Source organism: Euprymna scolopes, chromosome 7, assembly GCF_053919585.1.
Source record: "Euprymna scolopes isolate OS-2025 chromosome 7, ASM5391958v1, whole genome shotgun sequence".
NCBI lineage: Eukaryota > Metazoa > Mollusca > Cephalopoda > Sepiida > Sepiolidae > Euprymna > Euprymna scolopes.
Genome location: NC_136488.1, coordinates 64,589,394 through 64,609,971, shown reverse-complemented (window position 1 = coordinate 64,609,971; position 20,578 = coordinate 64,589,394). Strand labels below are relative to the sequence as shown.

Genomic DNA, 20,578 nt, shown 5'->3' with positions numbered 1-20,578 from the left:
ATATATATATATATATATGCATATATATAACTGTAGTTCCTTCAGCCATAATCGAAACTGCCACTAAAATTTATGAAGAATTCTTGATAAAATTAATTATATAAAAAATAGATGACTTAAATGCCATCAGCTATAATCGAAACCGAAACCAAAACTGATGAATATTTCTTGGTAAAATTATTTATGACAAGAAATGGAAGTACATAACAATTAAACAACCTGGATGTAAGCGTGACCCAGAAAATGACACACACACTATCGTATTAATATATAGATTATTTAGTATTCTTTTTAGTTTAAGTTTTTTTTTTTTTAATTTTTAAATAAAAAATTGTTCTGTATCGCAACATTGTTATATTTCTTCAACAAATATTTTGCATTTGTCTCCAAACGTTCCCTTCTTGAGAGCAAGTGATTTGATTTTGAGCAAGTTGCGATCTATTTCTAAATTGTAAGTGAATAGTCAAACTGATTTCCTCCTTCGCTTACTTTCTTTGTGTTCTAAAGATAAGTAAATTGGCATCGAAATTACAAAAATGAATAAGTATATCAATCGATATTAATGCTAATGTTTATTCATGTTAATAAACGACAACTATTTTGTGTCGAGCTAAAACAAAGTTATGAATTGAATGCTGATTATTTTATAGTGACATTTCAGGTATTTCTAGTAGCGAACCTTGCGAAACGATCGCATGCTGGTAGAGTTATCTAGTATATATATATATACATATATATATATATATATATATATATATATATATATATATATATATATATAGAGAGAGAGAGAGAGAGACAAAGAAAAAGAAAGAGAAGGGGAGATAGTTATGTAGCGTAACACACGTGCTAACATTATTCGGAACCCACAGGTTGTATGCAGACAGTCAGTGGGAAACAAAAACAAGGAAAGAAGTCGACTCACTCCTTTTTTCAGTGAAACAACAGACATTTATTTACAGGTACATTCCAGCATGATGCATTGTCTCTTGTTTAAAAATATTCTCGTGTTCCGTTTCAAACACGTGGTACTCTCTTCTTTGCCAGCGATGTTTATGACGCGTCTTTTCCTCGGCTCACGTGTGTAACACGTCAATTTCTATCTTCCTCTGACCTCCAGACTCCAGTTTTTTTTTCTTTTTATCATCTTTTTCTTTTCTTCTTCCTCGCCTTGACGTCACCTCGCACACGACTTGGTCATTTGCATACGTTGGTTGTTGCTGCTGCTATACGTGCGTCTACGTTCCAGTACACAAAGAGAGAGAGAGACAGACAGACAGACAGACAAACAGAGACAGAGAATGCGACAGAGAGAGACACACACAGGGAGATTTTTTTACGTTTTCTCTTCTTCGTCGTAGGGTTTTGTTTTGGCGTGTCTTTCATTACTCTCGTTTGGAAAGTATTTTGCTTTGTAACCTTGTTGGCTTGTTTGAAGTACTACTGTTCCTTGGATTTGTCATATTGGCCCGTTTTTTAAATTGTTATGAAACTGAATCTACCAAACAGTCCATTGTTGTGTCAGCTAAACCCTTTAGACTTCTATGGCTGCATGTTCTACCATAATTTGTTTTCTGTTTTATTTCTTGCACACTGTTTTCTAAAACTGCATTTTGCTGCGGACATTTCGACTCTGGACTTTCATCCTTGATGTATTTTTATTCTAGTTGGATATCAACTAAACTACCAAAACAATATTTTAAAAAAATAATTCATACATGAGTAGATCTTTTATTTAAGAAAACATATGAAAATCGACTAATGTTTCGATATTAACATTCGCGAACGATTTTACTGATATATATATATATATGTGTGTGTGTGTGTGAGAGAGAGAGAGAGAGAGAGAAAGAGCGAGAGAGAGATCCAATAGTTCAGATGACGTGTGTCTGCATAGTGTTTTTCCTTGATCATTTATAGATGTTTAAACAAGTGTTCACCTTTCAGGTATGAACTGCCAGATAAAATTGCCATACTCGGCCGATACGCTTGTATATTCGGTTCCAGTCGTATTCATCGTCAATAGGTGTTTTCTGGAATAAATAACATTTACTTTTACATGTTTGGTGACGCTGCTATCAGGATCCATGTGGTTAGTTGTAGTAGTATTAATAAAGTATCAATACATTAATACGCTTGTCCGACGTCCTGTGTCACAAAAATCATCACCATCGCAAACATTGATTTAAAAAAACTCGCGCATTCACTCATGGTTTGGCGATTATTTTACTAAGAATATCATTCCAGGCTTTATATCTTCTTTTTTTATTAGAGTTGATGGAGGATAGCGAATAGAGGGGGTAACTATCAGTGATGACGTCATTCCTCTTCAAATTATGGTGGTAAGTGTGTTACGAATTGAGATTATTTTGACATGGATTGGCGATTGTTTTAATGAGAATATTCTCCCATTTATTAGAGTGGATGGGGGATAGGCGAGTGGAAAGGGTCGGGTCAACTTCTGGTGATGACGTCATTCCTCTTCAAGTTATAGTGGCCAGTGTGTTACGACTTGAGATTAATATAGCAATAAGGAATTTCTTACTGGTGTGTTTTCAAAGCTTTTAAATACCGTGGAATTCCCACGGGTCCTGCTAGTTTGTATTAGTATGAAAATCAATTTCGGATGCTTTCTCTGTTCTGTTGTGCTGTCACATAACTTATCAGAGACAAATAAATAAAAGAATTGCAACAAATAGACGAAATAAATAGAAGAAAGATACTCAATGTAAGAAGAACAGAAATCGCAAAACTTTAAAACATTTACTAAAAGATGATATTCATAGAAAAACCTCCACGAAAGTATATCGGATCTAATAAAGAAATAAGTTACGAAACCGTCTTGAATCTATTTTAATTTAATTTATTAGACTTTAATTGAATGCACGTGTATATATATATATATATATATATATATATGATTAATTTTTTTTGGGGGGGGGGATAAATCCAACAGCGTGCTCAATTAAAAATCCGAAAGTAAGAGCGTATTTATATTTTGTATTTTGTGTACAGAAAGTTGTTAGATGAGACAAGTCATTTGTACCGTCGGTTTCAAGCACTATAATACGGACCGTTTAAGATATCCATATCAAACTCTCTTCAGCCAATACTCATCTCTTTGATGAGTATTGGCTGAAACAGTCCTAACGGTCCAGAAGCTTAAACGGTCCTAATTATCGGGCTTGAAACCGACGGTACCAATGACTTGTCTCATCTAACAAGTTTCTGTACACAAAATACACACACACACACACACACATATATATATATATATATATATATATATATATATATATATATATTAGTGATGGGACGATTTTAATATTTTTCCGATTCTTATACAGTTATCGATTCCGTACAAAATCCCGGATTCCAATACGATTACCGATTGCGATTCCGAATCTTTATATATTTCTAAATATTTAACAATAACGCTGTTATTTTTCCCAACGACCGTAAAAACACATGTTTAATATGCTTGTGGCAGAGTGATCTATATATTTCAGATTTACTTGTAGTTTAAAATCTAAAAATATTTATTATTTTATTATTACTAGCAATAATGGAAGATTTTGTTTTAGCAAAATCAAATAAAAAAAAAGGTAATTAAAGGGATCGTTTTTGATATCGGAAAATAGGTACAAATTTTTGTGAACTCACAAGAGTTACGATGTTCTGGATTCTCGATTCTTATTCTATTGATATATATATATATATATATATATATATATATATGTGTGTGTGTGTGTGTGTATATAAGAACAAGTAGTATATAAAACATGTTAAAAACACTTTGAGAAAGAGTTCAAACATATTTAATTTTAAAAAATAAGTGGATTATCCTTAATCCGAGGAGTTTCGAAGAAATACTTTCCTTCTCATCAGAGTGTAGGATTTAGCAAAATTCGGGATCGGATTTTCCTTACAAAAGTATTTGATGAAACTACAAGTAAGTTATAGATCTTTTCAAAGTGTTTTTAACATGTTTATTTAACTACTTGTTTTTATTATAAGCTCTATTTCTTATTTGGTTTTATCGAGCTTTTACAACTAGTTGAGATTACTTTGTAAATATTAATTTTTTAATATTTATAATATACTTTAGTTTTGCCATCTTGGATTTGGTAAACTTAACTGTAAGACTGTTTACTATGTTACGCCCGCACTTAGCATGTATAGGTGTTTAATTTCTATTAATTATCGTGTAAATTATCGCTGACCCAGATGCAACGTCCTAGCCTGAATGGATTCATATCTCTCGACCCACAGTAATTATCACTTGGTACCCCGATGATTGTAAATCCATGCATAACTAGTGTCTGTAGGTATAAAAATAATTATTAATAATTATTTAAAATATTACACACACACACGCATATATATGTATAAACACACACACACACATACACACACACACACACACACACACACATATATATATATATATATATATATATATATATATATATGTATATATATATACTAGCAAAAGTACCCGTCGTTGACTGGGTTAAAAAAAACAGCCTACAGAAAATGGACTCTGATTTATGAAAGTATGATAGGTTATGAAAAGGAAGGGTTGTAAAGAGATAGCTTCGAATTTGGGGGTATCAAAACCAAAGCAAAATATGATGAAAGTAAAAATAAAATAGATAAACCCCATAATTTATTATACCATACCTGTTCACAATGAAACACTTATCACAGTATTCTGTGGATCTATATTAAAAAACCTTGTACAAACTGTGTGATATATTTCCATTCTATGGAGGTCAGGCTAGAACGAACACCCATAATTTTATTATACCATATTTCTTCAAACTGAAACATAATTATTAAAGTATACTTACACAGATAGATATGAAAAGTCTTTATTAAAGTTTGTGCCTATTTCCATTGTATGGAGGCCAAACGCGAACGCAGACCTCACAATTTCATTATACCATCCCTATTTGAGTTAAAATATACTTATCAAAGTATTCTTATGTACATCTATATCAAAAACACTTGTAAACGTTTTTTTATAAATTATTTAATTTTTTATTTCCATACTTTGTGGACCAGGCGCGTACACAGACCCCACAATTTTAATGAATCATCATTATGCCAGATCAAACATACCCATTCCTGTGTCTCGATACATCTTCTATCATTATATGTAATCAGTTTTCTATAATAGTCAACCATATAGGAGCCTATTCGTGACCAGACACACACACAGACCTTCAGCTTCATATTATAGAAGAAGATATATATATATATATATATATATATATATATATATATATATATATATATATATATATATATATATTGTGTGTGTTTTATTGTTTGTGTATGTATTGGCTAAGAAATCTTTCCGTATTTATTCAACACAATATCGTAAAGAAAATTCAGTCAATTTACGCTGTGTCATTTGATTATTATTATTTTTTTAATGTTTTTGATTATTACTATTATTAGTTTTTATTATTATTATTATTATTGTTATTTTTTACAGGCATCTCCTGTTTTACGCCGTAACTTTTCCGTGGGAGTGAAGGAGCGAGACGACCACATCCCACGCGCAAAAGGGACACCACGCCGAAGAACGAAAGACGAAAACCAAATCACATCAAAGCAAAACAAAACAAAAAAGGCGGAAAAGAAACAATAAACACAACTAACGCCCCGACCCTTATTTCCTCGCTCTCCCCTTCCCTGCACTCTTTCTTCGGACCCCTGGTATTTTTTTCTTTTTCGGGGAAGTGATGGTGGTCACCTACCAATGTACCGCCTTTTTTTCTCACAGTAACCACCCATGCACATTCAATAGACTCTGATCGATTTTGGTTGGCAATTCAGTGAACAACGTCTTTAAAAGCAGGGTTCGATTCTACTTCTCCCCTATATAAAATATTGACATTCATTTTACTGCTTTGAGACAGAAACTTTGCAAATACGGGTGTTTTAGTAAATATACACATATAATATAAATATTAGCATATGCATTGTATATAAATAAATAAATAAATAATATATATATTTATATTTATATCTATATACGTAAATGTAGATAGATGAGTAGATACATTGTTTTTATTATAAAGTACTGATTTTTATTTATATGATTTTGTTGAAAAAACTTCTAAGAAAATGCAAAACCAGCACATTTATTTCTAATAATCGAATATTTGAAATTTATAAATATAAGGAAAATATTAATAATTTATTATACTGAAAATCATTTTTTTTTAAATATCAGAAAGATCCCTGAACATATAAAATAAAAATATTCTGATAAGACTTCTGATGACCTATCAGAAAGAACAAAATAAAATATAAATTGGAGTCGAAACTTTACATGATTTCATAGTTTTTTTTTCAACACATACAAACAAAATTTTGAAAAAGTTGAAAAAAGAATTAATATTCGAACTTTCCCCGTTCTTGAAATTAACTGCGATATTTATACTATTTTTCGAGATACAGTTTTATTTGCGTGGCTGAACCGACAATTAAAAAAAAGAAAAGAGTTGACTTGTTTCCCTTTACCAACCCAGCCTTCTTCACAATCACACTCAGCATACACCCATCGGGTGACCCCGGGAGGTGTTGTGCGGCACCTGGTGATGGACGAAAAGGGAGCTCTTCTACCCGAGGGCCAGCAGGACAACCCCAGGTCGGTACAGCTCCCCTTCCGACCCGCTGAGGATACATACCTTCGTTCCGGAACCCCGCCAGAACCAGATCAGTCCCCATATTACGAACAGCGAGTTCCCCATTACCACCAAAACGGCCTCACACTGCTACGGTTTCAACTTTTAAAGGACCCTATTTATAGCGTCAACGTGCGCGATCTAACTAAATCTACGGAACTTACTCATCCGAGGCGGCCTGCTTTTATAACAGACACGGTCTGCGACGCACTACCGGTACTACGGTCATGAAGTTTTCACTCGACTACACCGCAATCTTCTCCGCTTACAACCAGCAGGATAAATTGGATGACGAAATTAGCGAGGAACTTTCGCATCGAAAACACACGGTGAGCGTTAGCAGTAACGATAGTTCTTGGAACAATTGCAGCAGTATAAGCATCAGTACAGCCACGCCAACCATCACGACCACGGCGGCCACTCTTACGGACGACGACAATAATACCGCAGGCACCGTAACTTTGTCGACAAATCCGACACACGGAAACAAATCGTACAAAGGCGGTCACTACCTCCCACCACACCACCACTACCAACAACACAAAACACGCCACCGCCCCCGACAGCCGGAACCGGGGTCCGACTTCCGGTTTCAGCCTTCGACAACGCGGCTGGCCCCATCGTTCTGTGACGTTGATCGCAGAGACCATTGCCAGCAGTGGTATCAGAATTATGAGTACGAACATTTGAAACACCAAGAGCAACCGCTTTGCCACCGCTGTTGTTGCTGTTGTTGTTGTTGTGCGAGAGGCCGCCTCGACGACGACCGGTGGGGTGGCGCAACCACACCCATTTCTCCCCACCCTCACCCTTTCGGCGGTAATGACGTGTCCGTAGTCTGCCTCCTTCTAAAATGCAACAATACCGAACGTGGTATCATTTCGACCCAACATTACTGGGATGTACGCGGCGGAGATTCAGCGGCCAATATAAAAATTGCGTATCCTTATAAGTATTCGCATCCCAAATTGTGTAACAACAACATCAACAACAACAACAACAACAATAATAAAAATAATAATAATAATAACAATAATATAAACTATAACATAGATATTAGTACGAACGTACACAACAACAATAACAATAACAATAATAACATTAATAATAAATGTTTTTGCCACCGTTTTCCCCTAGATGTGAATTCGGAGGAAACTTTATTGGACGCGTCCGATACTCTCGGACAGAGATTCAGTGGACCAGACTGTGTTAACAATAAAAGTGATAACTTGGGTTCGAGCCCCGAGGGCGACCCTAATAGGAGTCGGGACGCGCACAGGAGTTTCGCGAAGAAGGATAAGATTACCAACGGTCACATTAAGACAAAGCAGGACTTCTGCGAAAGAGGGACTTCCTTTGACCAGGTTTTTCCACACACCGGACAACACAGAAAGTTTACACATGAGATGTTAGGACGGTACACACCTTCACAGGTGAGTAAAGAGTTTTATTTCAAAACTTTTATTGTTGTTGTTTTCCTTTAAAGTTAGGCGTCATTCCATAGGTTTTTCCGTGAAAATACGAGTCAGATGAAGTACCGCTGCCACATTAGGACACTTTTTTTCTTGGCAGAGTACAAAATCGGCTGAGTAATCTAGTGGAGAAGGTTATCTCTACTGTTCTGTTTCTAACAGATAAAACGTTGTTAATCTTCCTTGACTCTATCGTTATTTCATGGATGGTGCTCAAATGACACCCAATCTTTGGTTCCCTTTGTAAGCCATTCACAGCAAGAACTCCTCTTATTACAACAACTTATGAATAGATTCTTCCTCTTCACTAGTTTAAAAAAAACAACTTTTATTTACCCCAAGATAAGGATATTGTCACTGAAGCGCAATGAGCTACCATGATATGAGCCAGATTTATAAGGGAGAAACTTGGGTGAGTATTTATGTAGCAAAATGTTTGTTCACATAATATATGTAAATTTCTGCATGTAGATGTGATTGCGGGAACGGGAAAGGAAACCCTAAAGAGAAGCTGTCAGAGGATAATCTCTCCTGGTTTGTTTCCTCCTATTATTTGGATTATTCGGACTACTGTTTTCATTTTGAGTATTACTCTCACAATGTTTCGATCAATGTAACTTCCAACCTTCTTTATATGTATCTTTCTGATCTCGGGAATCTTTCTGATGAACACGGAAATCTACACGAAATTTACAATCGAACACTTTATTTAATCTACGAGGGGTAGCATGACCTTTATCTGTCAGCAATGGTTGCGTAGAAGTCCTAAGTAATTCATAATTGTATTTTGATTGTCCCCTGTACTAGGGATTAAACAGTCAAACCCCAGAGGAGTGCAACGTACAGCTGAATTTTAGTTGCCTTAACCTTATTTTTGTATTTAGATGTGCAATTTTATTATTTATCCCTATAGATCAGTATTTCTTACTACTGATTACTATATACATATATATATATTCATACACATACCGTACTGTTTCGTTGTATCACAACACACACAAACGTACACACACATACACACACACACATATATATATATATATATATATATATATTAGATGAGAACAGTAGTTCGAATAATCCATGAAATACAATTTGTTAAACGTTATCTTAAAAATTTAATAATAATTTCTACACTCTGTCATTAATTCCATGGAATGTGCTCGACTGAGCTCCAATCTTTGTTTACTCTTTGTAAGACATTTACAGTAAGGACTTGTCTTATTAACATAACTTTAAAGAGCTTTTCTTTATTTATCTCTGTGTCTGACATCAAATGCAATTCACATGATTAGAATGTCCCTCACTAGTTTTCTCATCTGTTAAACACGTTCCCATTGAATTGATTTCTTACGAACTAAAACATGGTCGTCTTCAAATACAATATCAACAAAAACTTGTCCTAAACCATCCTAAAAGCAGATTAAATTCTGTTTATTCAATTCATATCATTTGATAATATTCTTCATCGTAGAAATTAAAATCTATACATTTCAATAACGTTTATATTCGAGTGTGCAGCTCTAGGCTGTCCACTCTCCCAGGTTTTACCTCATCTCTTTGAGAAGAAAGGGGCTATTTTATTGCTAATTGCCTGAGACGCCCTGCTGGAAATGCCGACAAGACTACACAAGCATCTTTTGCAAAGTCAAAGGGTTTCTCCTCTGGAGCACTGACTTTTTCAATCTCTCTTTCCGATCCTAGTGTCACGGTTCTTGCGATAAGAGAGAACTAAATACTGAAATACTTACTTAATTTAAGAACAGGTATCCGGTACCGGAATTTGCCTTATATATAGAGTGAATGTGGCTCCTTTATCAGTGATTAACGTAGTCTACCTGTGAAAACTAACACTTTGATAAAAACCGAGCTCCCTCTGATGATGCCACTCACAATGAGGATGTTACCGTCATCAGTTCGAAGCTAAGGAGACTCTGTGAAGGCAACATGTCTAAAATGAGGTAAATATTAATTTAAACAAGGCCGATAGCCATTAGTCGCGTGCTCTCGTGTAATGAATGAATGCGTGAATGTAGGATTGACATGAAATTCTTAAAGATAAACTAAAATGACCGAAAAATGGGTTGAAATGACTTAAATAAATAAAAAGTAAATGACTTTAATGAACTTAAGGATGAATTGAATGACCTTAAGAATGACTTGAATGCTTAAAAAATAACTGGAATCCTTCAAAAACAACTTCAATGAACTGGAAAATGACTTGAATGGCTTTGAGACTGACTGGTTGTGAAGTCGGTGATCATTTTACATTAAATTAATACAGAAAAATGATATCCCACTTTATATCACAAAGTTACAAACATAAGTACAGCATGTAGTAAGAACAGATACTACACTTTGATCTTGTTTATATATTTTATTGAGAAAGAAAAAATTGAACATCAAAAACGTACAAAAAATTCAATTCAACAAAATTAGGCACAAGGCCCTACAAGAAATTGGGAGGGGGAGGGTACAGGGTCTTTTTGACTATGTAACAGATGAGACTTTGAAGTCTTACTCTTGACTGGCAACATTTACCAAAATACATCAATCACTCTGTGTACTACACTTTGATCTTGGCCAAAAGGCCAAAAAAGGGTATTTATTTGCTTCCCCACCGAGCAAATTAGACACAAGTGATGTGAGGAGTGAAGGGGAAATGGGAACCAACTCCCCGGGGAGTAGGGGAGCTGGATAGTGACAATTGGTATGAAGGGTTGCTCCTACATTGATTAAGGTCTTATATATGGGGTTGGTATTTATTTGCTCCCCCACCGAGCAAATAAGGCACAAGGCCAATTTTTAATGTGAGGAGTGAAGGGGAAATGGGGACCAACTTCCCGGGGAGTAGGGGAGCTGGATAGTGACAATTGGTATGAAGGGTTTCCCCTACATTGACCAAAGTCTTACATGTGGGGTTTCCCCCACATATGGTCTTTGCTCGCAGTATCTGCCGGACAGATACTACACTTTGATCTTGGCAAAAAGGCCAAGAAAAACTGTATTTATTTGCTCCCCCACCGAGCAAATTAGGCACAAGGCCGATTTTTAATGAGCTGGTGAGTGACAATTTGTATGAAATGTTGGTATTTATTTGCTTCCCCACTGAGCAAATTAGGCACAAGGCCGTGTTTTAATGTGGAAAGAGAGGGAGGGGGAGGGAAAAGGGGACCAGCTCCCGATGGGTGGGAAATGGGAGCTGGATAGTGACAATTGGTATTTAGGGTTGCCCTTACATTTACCAAGGTCTTATATGTGGGGTTTCCCCCATATATGGTCTTTGCTTTCAGTATCTGCCGGAATAGATAATACACTTTGATCTTGGACAAAAGGCCAAGAAAAACTTACAAAGCTAAGAACAGCATCTATTAACAACAGACCTTTGATCTTAACCAAAAAGGCCAAGCACAAAAGTGTTACGGACAGACCGACCGACCGAACGACCAACGGAGTGACTTACAGAGTCGCTTGCACGCGACTAAAAACTGACACTCGTGTGTGGTATAATCATTCTCACTCAATATGCTATTAGAATTACAACGATTATTACACTGCCACCTTACATTCATTAATCGTTATCCTCAAGCGGTCTTCGGGCCTCAGATTGGAAAGCAGGCCAACGGAAGAGAGTTCCATAGGCGTGCAGTTCTAAGAAAGAAGCCTTGTTCACGCAATCTACATTTAGGTTTAGGCACAGATAAAGAGTATGAGAAATTATTGATAGTGGTTTTGGTTGACGAGCGTTTTTCGTGAAAATTTGGCGTGGGCGAGGCCATAGATTTAAGCTCAAACCAGCACCATCCATGGAAATTACGATAAAGCGGGGACAGGCTCGCAACGTCTCTTCTGTTGGAAAGAAGTTCTAGGAAAAAGAAAAGGGCATCGCCTATTAAGCTACGAAGTCTATTAGAGAATTGCATCAGAAGTGAGATATCTACTGGATTTTTCCACCAACCTTAGCAATGGATTTGATATATGCGTTTCATTTCAGATCGAGAGTAAAGGTCAAGCCCAAAAGCTTGTCAAAACATGAAGCTTCCCCAAGACGAGAGCCATTCATTTCAATGTATGCGAGATGGGCATCAGAGCGTTGATAATGTAAAGATAGGAGCTTGGTTTTAGATACATTAAAAGTAGCCAGCCGCCTCTTTCCTCGTTGTACCATGTGCTCAAGAGAGAGAATCAGAGAGAACGTGGTCGTTTACGGTCTTTGATGTGCTACCATAGATGGTAGTGTCGTCAGCATAAATGTCTACGAATGATGTAAGGATGTGAGTGGGAAGATCATTAATGTAGACCACGAAGAGAGTTAGACCCAGGATAGACCCCTATGGAACTTCAGCATTAATACTCAGAGCTTCTGATTTCTGCCCATCAACCACTACTCTTATGAACTTATCAGAGAGGAATGATTTAATAATGGCGAATACATTTCCAGCTATACTATAGTTGGAGATCTTGTTAAGTAGACCTTTATGCCATACTTTATCAAAGTCGTTTGATATGTCAAGAACAATTGCTTTAGGGAGGAAGCCTCTGTAAATATATATATATATATATATATATATATATATATATATATATATATATATATGACGTATATTAGTATGTACAGGATTCACCCCCGAATTAATTAATCTCGATCATTATGAAGTTAGAACTCACCTTCTAGGCGTAAGGAGTTTAAATGTGTTCTATATTTAGTTGAATTTAGGTTTCATTCAAAAGAAGTGAAAAGAAAATGAGGACAACGTGTGTAAAATCAGATATTTACGATATAATGTGATATGCATATTCTTTTAGTAACTATCTACTTCTACGTCTCTCTATCTTTATCTTTCTTTCCCGCTATCTCATCCTCTCTCTTTCTCTCTCTGTATATATATATATATATATATATATATATATATATATACATATACATGTATGCATGTATATGTATATATATATATATATATTTAAATATATATGTATATGCGTGTGTGCATGTGTGTGTTCACTTGAAATTATACATAAATTTGATTTTCCATACCACTAATGCATGGTGTCTGTTAAATAAGAATATACTCTTGTGTAAGTGAACACTTTTATTTCTTTTAACAGTATCACATTCAGTATCACCCTGTATATATATATATATATATATATATATATATATCAACTCGACAAATATTACTCATTTGATCACCCTTTTCTTACATGAGTTAAACTGTTTTAATTAGGAAAGATCATTTTGCAAAGTTAGTTAAATACAAGACATAAAACGTTATAAGTACATCTATTCAATATACGAGGCAAATGAAAATACATCAAAGTTTAAATAACTTTTTTGAGTTAATCCAACCCCAATTCTAGACAATCAGCAATATTCTCAGAAATGGCATTCTACCTATTATAATGCAGAATTATGTAGATTAATAATAGAAAAAAAAATATCTTTGACACACAGACCAAAATATAAGTTCTCAAAAGAGGATCTCAAAGATTATAAAAACCCACTTACTAGTTTATCTAATATTTCAAATCAGTTTAGCTATAGCATAATCATCTTGAAACACCAGTTCATTCTCGTTAGATCGTTGAGGTTAAGCGACGTTGATCCTGGCCAGTATCATATGGATGGGTATTTGGAAATACTAGGCGATGTATGTTTTAAGATAAGCGATTATGTATATGGGTAAGGTGTAGAACCCTATAGCCTCTAATGTTCTGTAGGGTTGTCATGTGGTCGGTAAATGAAGTTTTTCAGCCGTAGTGAAGTTGTGTGTGTGTGTATTTATATCTACATGATTACTATAAACTTATTAACCGATCATTACGGATTTTTTATATAACTGTTAGTTATAAGAATTGTTACTTCTAACAGTCCTTAAAAAGAAACTATTAGAGTAGAAAACCTTCTGGTGTCTAGGCACCTCAACAGTGAAGGGGTGGGATTTTGTTGCTTGTCGGGTTAGTTTTGAATATGTATGCTGAGAAGGCACACCAGCTATCAGTCCATCAACGCACATTTCATTAAAGTACTTGTAAAACAGTCATTAGGATGAGACATTGATTGGACATGTGTTGGAGCTTGGCCGACAGTGTGGGGCTTATTAGATTGGAGACTCTTGTTTTGGACTCTGCCCAGATGTAGCAACAATACATGCATGGGTGAATAGTGGCTTTGTAAAGATATAAGATACTCTCAGGTGTGAGAAATTTTGTGAGTAAAAACAAAACAAAGTTCCTAAAAACATGCATACACACATTTCACAGAAATAAACAATTCACAGTGCTCCCCTCCAACCATTGTGAATAGACATTTTCTAAAAATGTTGGTCAGAGATTAATAAACATGGCGGTAAGTGGCAGTTTTCTGTATTTTTTTTTTAATTATTTCCTTTAATAATACAGTAAAACCCACGTTCCAGGGTTGGTAAAATCGCCGTATGGCGGGGCCTAAGCATAATTTTATGCAGTACGTATTAAAAAATAAGTAATAAAATACAGTACAGCGTATAATACACATATATATAATCAAATAACACTATAAATAACACCGTAAGGCGGGGCAAATACCGTTACCAGAGGCCCAGAAAACTTGTATTCCACATCGTAACTTGGAAAAGTATCCCGGGGCCACCGTATCCCGGGGCCACCGTATCCCGGCGTTCTACTGTTTTAAATGAAATAAGCATTCCTGGATAATGCAAGATAGATAAAACTAGCACTACTTTTGGACGTCTCTTCTCCACTGTGTGGGAGTATGAAGGGATTTGGCTGCAGACTAGGGCACACAAAGCTGTGATTCTTATGATTCTCGTATATGAATGCGAAACTCAATCATATATATATATGTGTGTGTGTGTGTGTGATCTGTGCCCGTAGATTGATTAAAATCAAGTGGCCAAACAAGGCACAGAAGTCAAACCTTCTATCACTAAGATTCAAGTTCGTTTGGCGGGAGTGTATATATGCAGCATGTCAGATATAAGACTCCCGAAACACATCCTTTACGAGGAGCCGTCCAAAGGGAAAAGAAACTTAGGATGAGAGTGAAAATGGTTCAATTGCGTGAACCAAGTTTTGTATCGTAAATCCTGGTAAGACTCAGCCCGTGTCTTTCAATCGTAGGCATGCCCATTTTCTTTCTGAGATTCTCATGAATGGGTCTGTTCTCAAGGATAAATCGACTTCGAAGATTCTTGATTCTTGATTCTTGATTCTTGTTTTTATCAAATCTTTCTTGGGGTTCACACATTTGATATCGTACTCTTTCTGGAAACTAATGGAACTCTTTTCCTGTCGACTGTTTTTCCACTACCCATAGCCTTAATATTTTTAAAGATGAAGGCCAATAGGCAGTATCTGTCTTTTCTATAATCATCTTCAATTCTTGTTGGCTCAAATGCTTTCATGCCTTGTCTGAATCGATTCCCATTAAAAATACTTCCCTTTTCGATATACTTAAATGTCACAAAATACATGCGAAAACATTCCTGAGTTATGTGATTATATGGTGGTACTTGTTGCATGAGAGGGTTAATCTGAAAGAGGAAGTTTCTAAGGAATATTAAAATCACACTCGGTCTCAGTGGCATGTATGTCACAGTCATGGGAGATTACACATTAGTTTTTGCACAGAGGTTTAGCTGTCCTCTCACATACTGCCCCTGGTATCCCCAATTGGTCACTCATCTGCTACCGACCAGGCTCAATATTGATGATCTAACAGATTTGGCGAGTCAACGTGATTATATGACTGCAGAATAACAGAAGTAAATAAACTGATTATGCCTATATATCCAAGAAGAATATCTCAACAGATAGCTTACGTTTTATGAAAATGGAATCTAAGCGGAATGAAGTGTTATTAGACTAATATATTAATATTACTAATTTCTAACGACATTCACTCCCAGTGATTTAAGCATAGCAGCTCGTCAGCCTGGAAATAACTAAGCGCTCAACCTACTGTAAAGATGACAATAAAATGTCATTTCTGTAACGCATGTACACACGTGAAATATCTTTTGTCGTTAATATGTTTAGAAAAAAACATTAATGATGTCAAAAAGTATCTAATCTACTGAAGTAAAAATATGTGAGTTGAATTCAAGATTAACCAATTAGATTAAGCTAAAGTTTTGTATTTAATTATATCCTGTAGATCCATTCCAGCACGATTATAAATACTTGGCCACAAACCTAGCTGCTAATGAAGGGAATCTGAAAGATAGTGATATTCCACATCTAATTATATGGAATATATTAAAACATCCACAAATTATAATGAGTGTAAATTGTGCTCTTTCTAAATATTTCACACGTCATACATTCACATTAAAATCTAAATGTGTGAATTACAGTCAGCAGTACAGGGTGGGGCAAAGCAACTTGCTTATTTGGAATATAAATTAAAACAAAAGAACAAGTTACTCTGCCTGACTCTGTATTTTAAATATGTTCACCTGCTTGCAAAGTAGACACCGGATCACATATGCACAAGGATGGTTTTTTTTGGGGGGGGGGTTGTAGTGTGTGTATGAACACATTGTAAATACATTTTTGCACATCTTAATTTTACAGTCAATCAATTTAAGAATAATTCAATACAATTTAGGTTATTGCCTAGTTAAGTTATATACTTTACATGATGCGAATATGTGTGTGTCTGTGTCTGTGTGTTTGCGCGTGCGTGTGCGTGCGTGTGTGTGTGTGTGTGTGTGTGTGTGTGTGTGTGCGTGCAGGACAAGACTTTATTCCCTTCGTAGATGCACATGCATATGTCCGTGTATATATGCATTTGTTTGTGTGTATATATATATATATATGTATATGTGTATATATATATATATATATACTAGTAATGAGACGATTTCAATATTTTCCCGATTATCATACAGTTTCAGATTTTTCTAAATCCACGATTCCAATACAATTACTTATCCTGATTTCGATTCTTTTTAAATTTCTATTTTGCTATAAAGTCTGTTTCTTATTTATTTATTTTTTTGACTATCGCAAAAACATTTATAATTTGCACATATATAATATATAATAGACTTGTGTGCAGGTGAGTGATCTATGGATGCATTTTTTACTGAGACTTTAAAATGAATAAATATAATATATAATTAGTACCAGCAATGTAAAATGTAGTTTTAAGCAAATAAAAAAGCGCAATAAGAAGAACAGTTTTGACATCGCAAAATAGTAACAAACGTTCTGAATTTTACAATTCCCAATTCCTATTAATTGTCCCAACACTATATGAAGCTCTCTGTTCGTTTGTTTGTAAATAAACAAGCAAGTCGAGCACTGTAAAAGCGGTGAGCGAGTGTTTCTATAAATGGGCATTTGATGAGGTCGTTTACGAGCACGAATCTCTCGCCAGAAGTTAGAACTGCTGACTATCAACTAGATGATTGAAGGTCCAATCCCTGTCTGAGGATGGGTGCTAGTCTAGCTGCCCTGATGAGCTGTGATATAGCGAAACAGTCTGTATATGTATGAATATCTTCCTTCAGTCTTAAGAGACTATGGATATGCGTGGAATTTTTGTGACAAGAGTTGCGCAATCCCAACCACAGATCTCCTGAGTCGGCGTTGTTAAATACCAGTGGCAAGTGGAGGTTCAGAACAACTGGGGAAATGCCAAGATAAGCGGAGAGCCCATACAGCACCTAGAATTCCCAGATGGTCACCCATCTGGTATTAGCCAGGCTCAAAGTTACTTCGGTGATCTGATGAGAACTGGTGTGTCAACTTAATTATGCGGTATTCACACACACACATACACACACACATACACACACATAGACATATGTGCGTGTGTACGTGTGTATTTATGTTTGCGTTAATTTATATTCCTTTGTATATTTATTTGATAACTTTAAAATGTGTTTTTGGATATTAAATGATTTTCATGAATGAAAAACGAGGGAAGTTACTTTTACTTAAATCTTTAATGCATTAATTTTTTATGTGAGCAATATATATATATATATATATATATATATATATATATATATATATATAGGGTGACCCCCCCCCCAAAAAAAAATGGCCCCCAACTCTAATTAAGCCCCATTTCTTAGTGTTTTGTCCGAATGAAATGAAACTTTGGTCATAACTAGTTTATTATATTCAAAATATCACATAAAAGCACAAGGGTCTTTGGCCTTTTTTTCTCTGTTCTACAGCATATGTTCTAAATGGCCTCCATTTAGCTTTTGTTTTTTTTTTGTTTTTTTGGTCACACTGTGTATATATATATATATATATATATATATATATATATATAAAATATATTTTAGTCATCGACATACAGACCTGTTTCGTTGTATCACAACTCATCAGTGCCGCTAGACTAACACCTCTCCCAAGCCGAGGATCGAACCTAGAACCGTCGTGATGACAGTCGGCAGTCCTACCCCCTTGACTACGGAATCGGTGGCCGAAATTAACCTGTCCGAACGATTATTTAAATAAACATTCGTCCGCTACTCGTAGAGGGCTCAAACGTTTGTTTGTAAACAAATCGCGAGCTTCGCATTATTTCAGCTAAATTAAGTAGCGAGTAAGATAATTTACGAGAGTGCTCTACCACAGAGGGGAGCTTTTATAAAATATAAAATATATTTTAGTCATCGACATACAGACCTGTTTCGTTGTATCACAACTCATCAGTGCCGCTAGACTAACACCTCTCCCAAGCCGAGGATCGAACCTAGAACCGTCGTGATGACAGTCGGCAGTCCTACCCCCTTGACTACGGAATCGGTGGCCGAAATTAACCTGTCCGAACGATTATTTAAATAAACATTCGTCCGCTACTCGTAGAGGGCTCAAACGTTTGTTTGTAAACAAATCGCGAGCTTCGCATTATTTCAGCTAAATTAAGTAGCGAGTAAGATAATTTACGAGAGTGCTCTACCAAAGAGGGGAGCTTTTATAAAATATATTTTAGTCATCGACATACAGACCTGTTTCGTTGTATCACAACTCATCAGTGCCGCTAGACTAACACCTCTCCCAAGCCGAGGATCGAACCTAGAACCGTCGTGATGACAGTCGGCAGTCCTACCCCCTTGACTACGGAATCGGTGGCCGAAATTAACCTGTCCGAACGATTATTTAAATAAACATTCGTCCGCTACTCGTAGAGGGCTCAAACGTTTGTTTGTAAACAAATCGCGAGCTTCGCATTATTTCAGCTAAATTAAGTAGCGAGTAAGATAATTTACGAGAGTGCTCTACCACAGAGGGGAGCTTTTATAAAATATAAAATATATTTTAGTCATCGACATACAGACCTGTTTCGTTGTATCACAACTCATCAGTGCCGCTAGACTAACACCTCTCCCAAGCCGAGGATCGAACCTAGAACCGTCGTGATGACAGTCGGCAGTCCTACCCCCTTGACTACGGAATCGGTGGCCGAAATTAACCTGTCCGAACGATTATTTAAATAAACATTCGTCCGCTACTCGTAGAGGGCTCAAACGTTTGTTTGTAAACAAATCGCGAGCTTCGCATTATTTCAGCTAAATTAAGTAGCGAGTAAGATAATTTACGAGAGTGCTCTACCAAAGAGGGGAGCTTTTATAAAATATATTTTAGTCATCGACATACAGACCTGTTTCGTTGTATCACAACTCATCAGTGCCGCTAGACTAACACCTCTCCCAAGCCGAGGATCGAACCTAGAACCGTCGTGATGACAGTCGGCAGTCCTACCCCCTTGACTACGGAATCGGTGGCCGAAATTAACCTGTCCGAACGATTATTTAAATAAACATTCGTCCGCTACTCGTAGAGGGCTCAAACGTTTGTTTGTAAACAAATCGCGAGCTTCGCATTATTTCAGCTAAATTAAGTAGCGAGTAAGATAATTTACGAGAGTGCTCTACCAAAGAGGGGAGCTTTTATAAAATATATTTTAGTCATCGACATACAGACCTGTTTCGTTGTATCACAACTCATCAGTGCCGCTAGACTAACACCTCTCCCAATATATATATATGTGTATGTGTGTGTGTTTGTGTGTGTGTGTATACAACAAATCAAACAAATGAGAAAACCATTGTAATGAAAGTAGGTTGTTAGAGATAAAAAATATTTTTTCTATGTATTTCATATATGAATTATTTATTTTTTTAATTAATGAAACATTTGCGAAGACAAAGTTATAAGTAAGTGTGTGTTTTTGTTAAAAATTAAAATAAAAATTATATAAAAATTATTAAGGTAAAAATATCATTTTAATGTTACTTATTCTAGGGTACCTCGAATCTGTTTAATTTACTCTATTGTTATTCATATACGTATATACGCATATGGGTACTCATACATATACCAAAAAGAATAGTTGGAAATAGGTCATACAAAATCCACTGTAAATATGCAATTCGTAGA

General features: G+C 35.8%; 1 protein-coding gene across 3 annotated transcripts in view; it reads left to right on the top strand.

The window, feature by feature from the left end:
- LOC145279773 (uncharacterized) overlaps positions 1-20,578 on the top strand; it is a 360,258-nt gene that overhangs the window by 295,635 nt on the left and 44,045 nt on the right. For all 3 annotated transcript variants that reach the window (XM_080131091.1, XM_080131092.1, XM_080131093.1), the window contains exon 3: positions 5,504-8,134. In XM_080131091.1, the coding sequence (XP_079987217.1) occupies positions 6,929-8,134 (1,206 nt within the window). In that variant the 5' untranslated portion in view covers positions 5,504-6,928. The remainder of the gene's footprint in view (positions 1-5,503; positions 8,135-20,578) is intronic.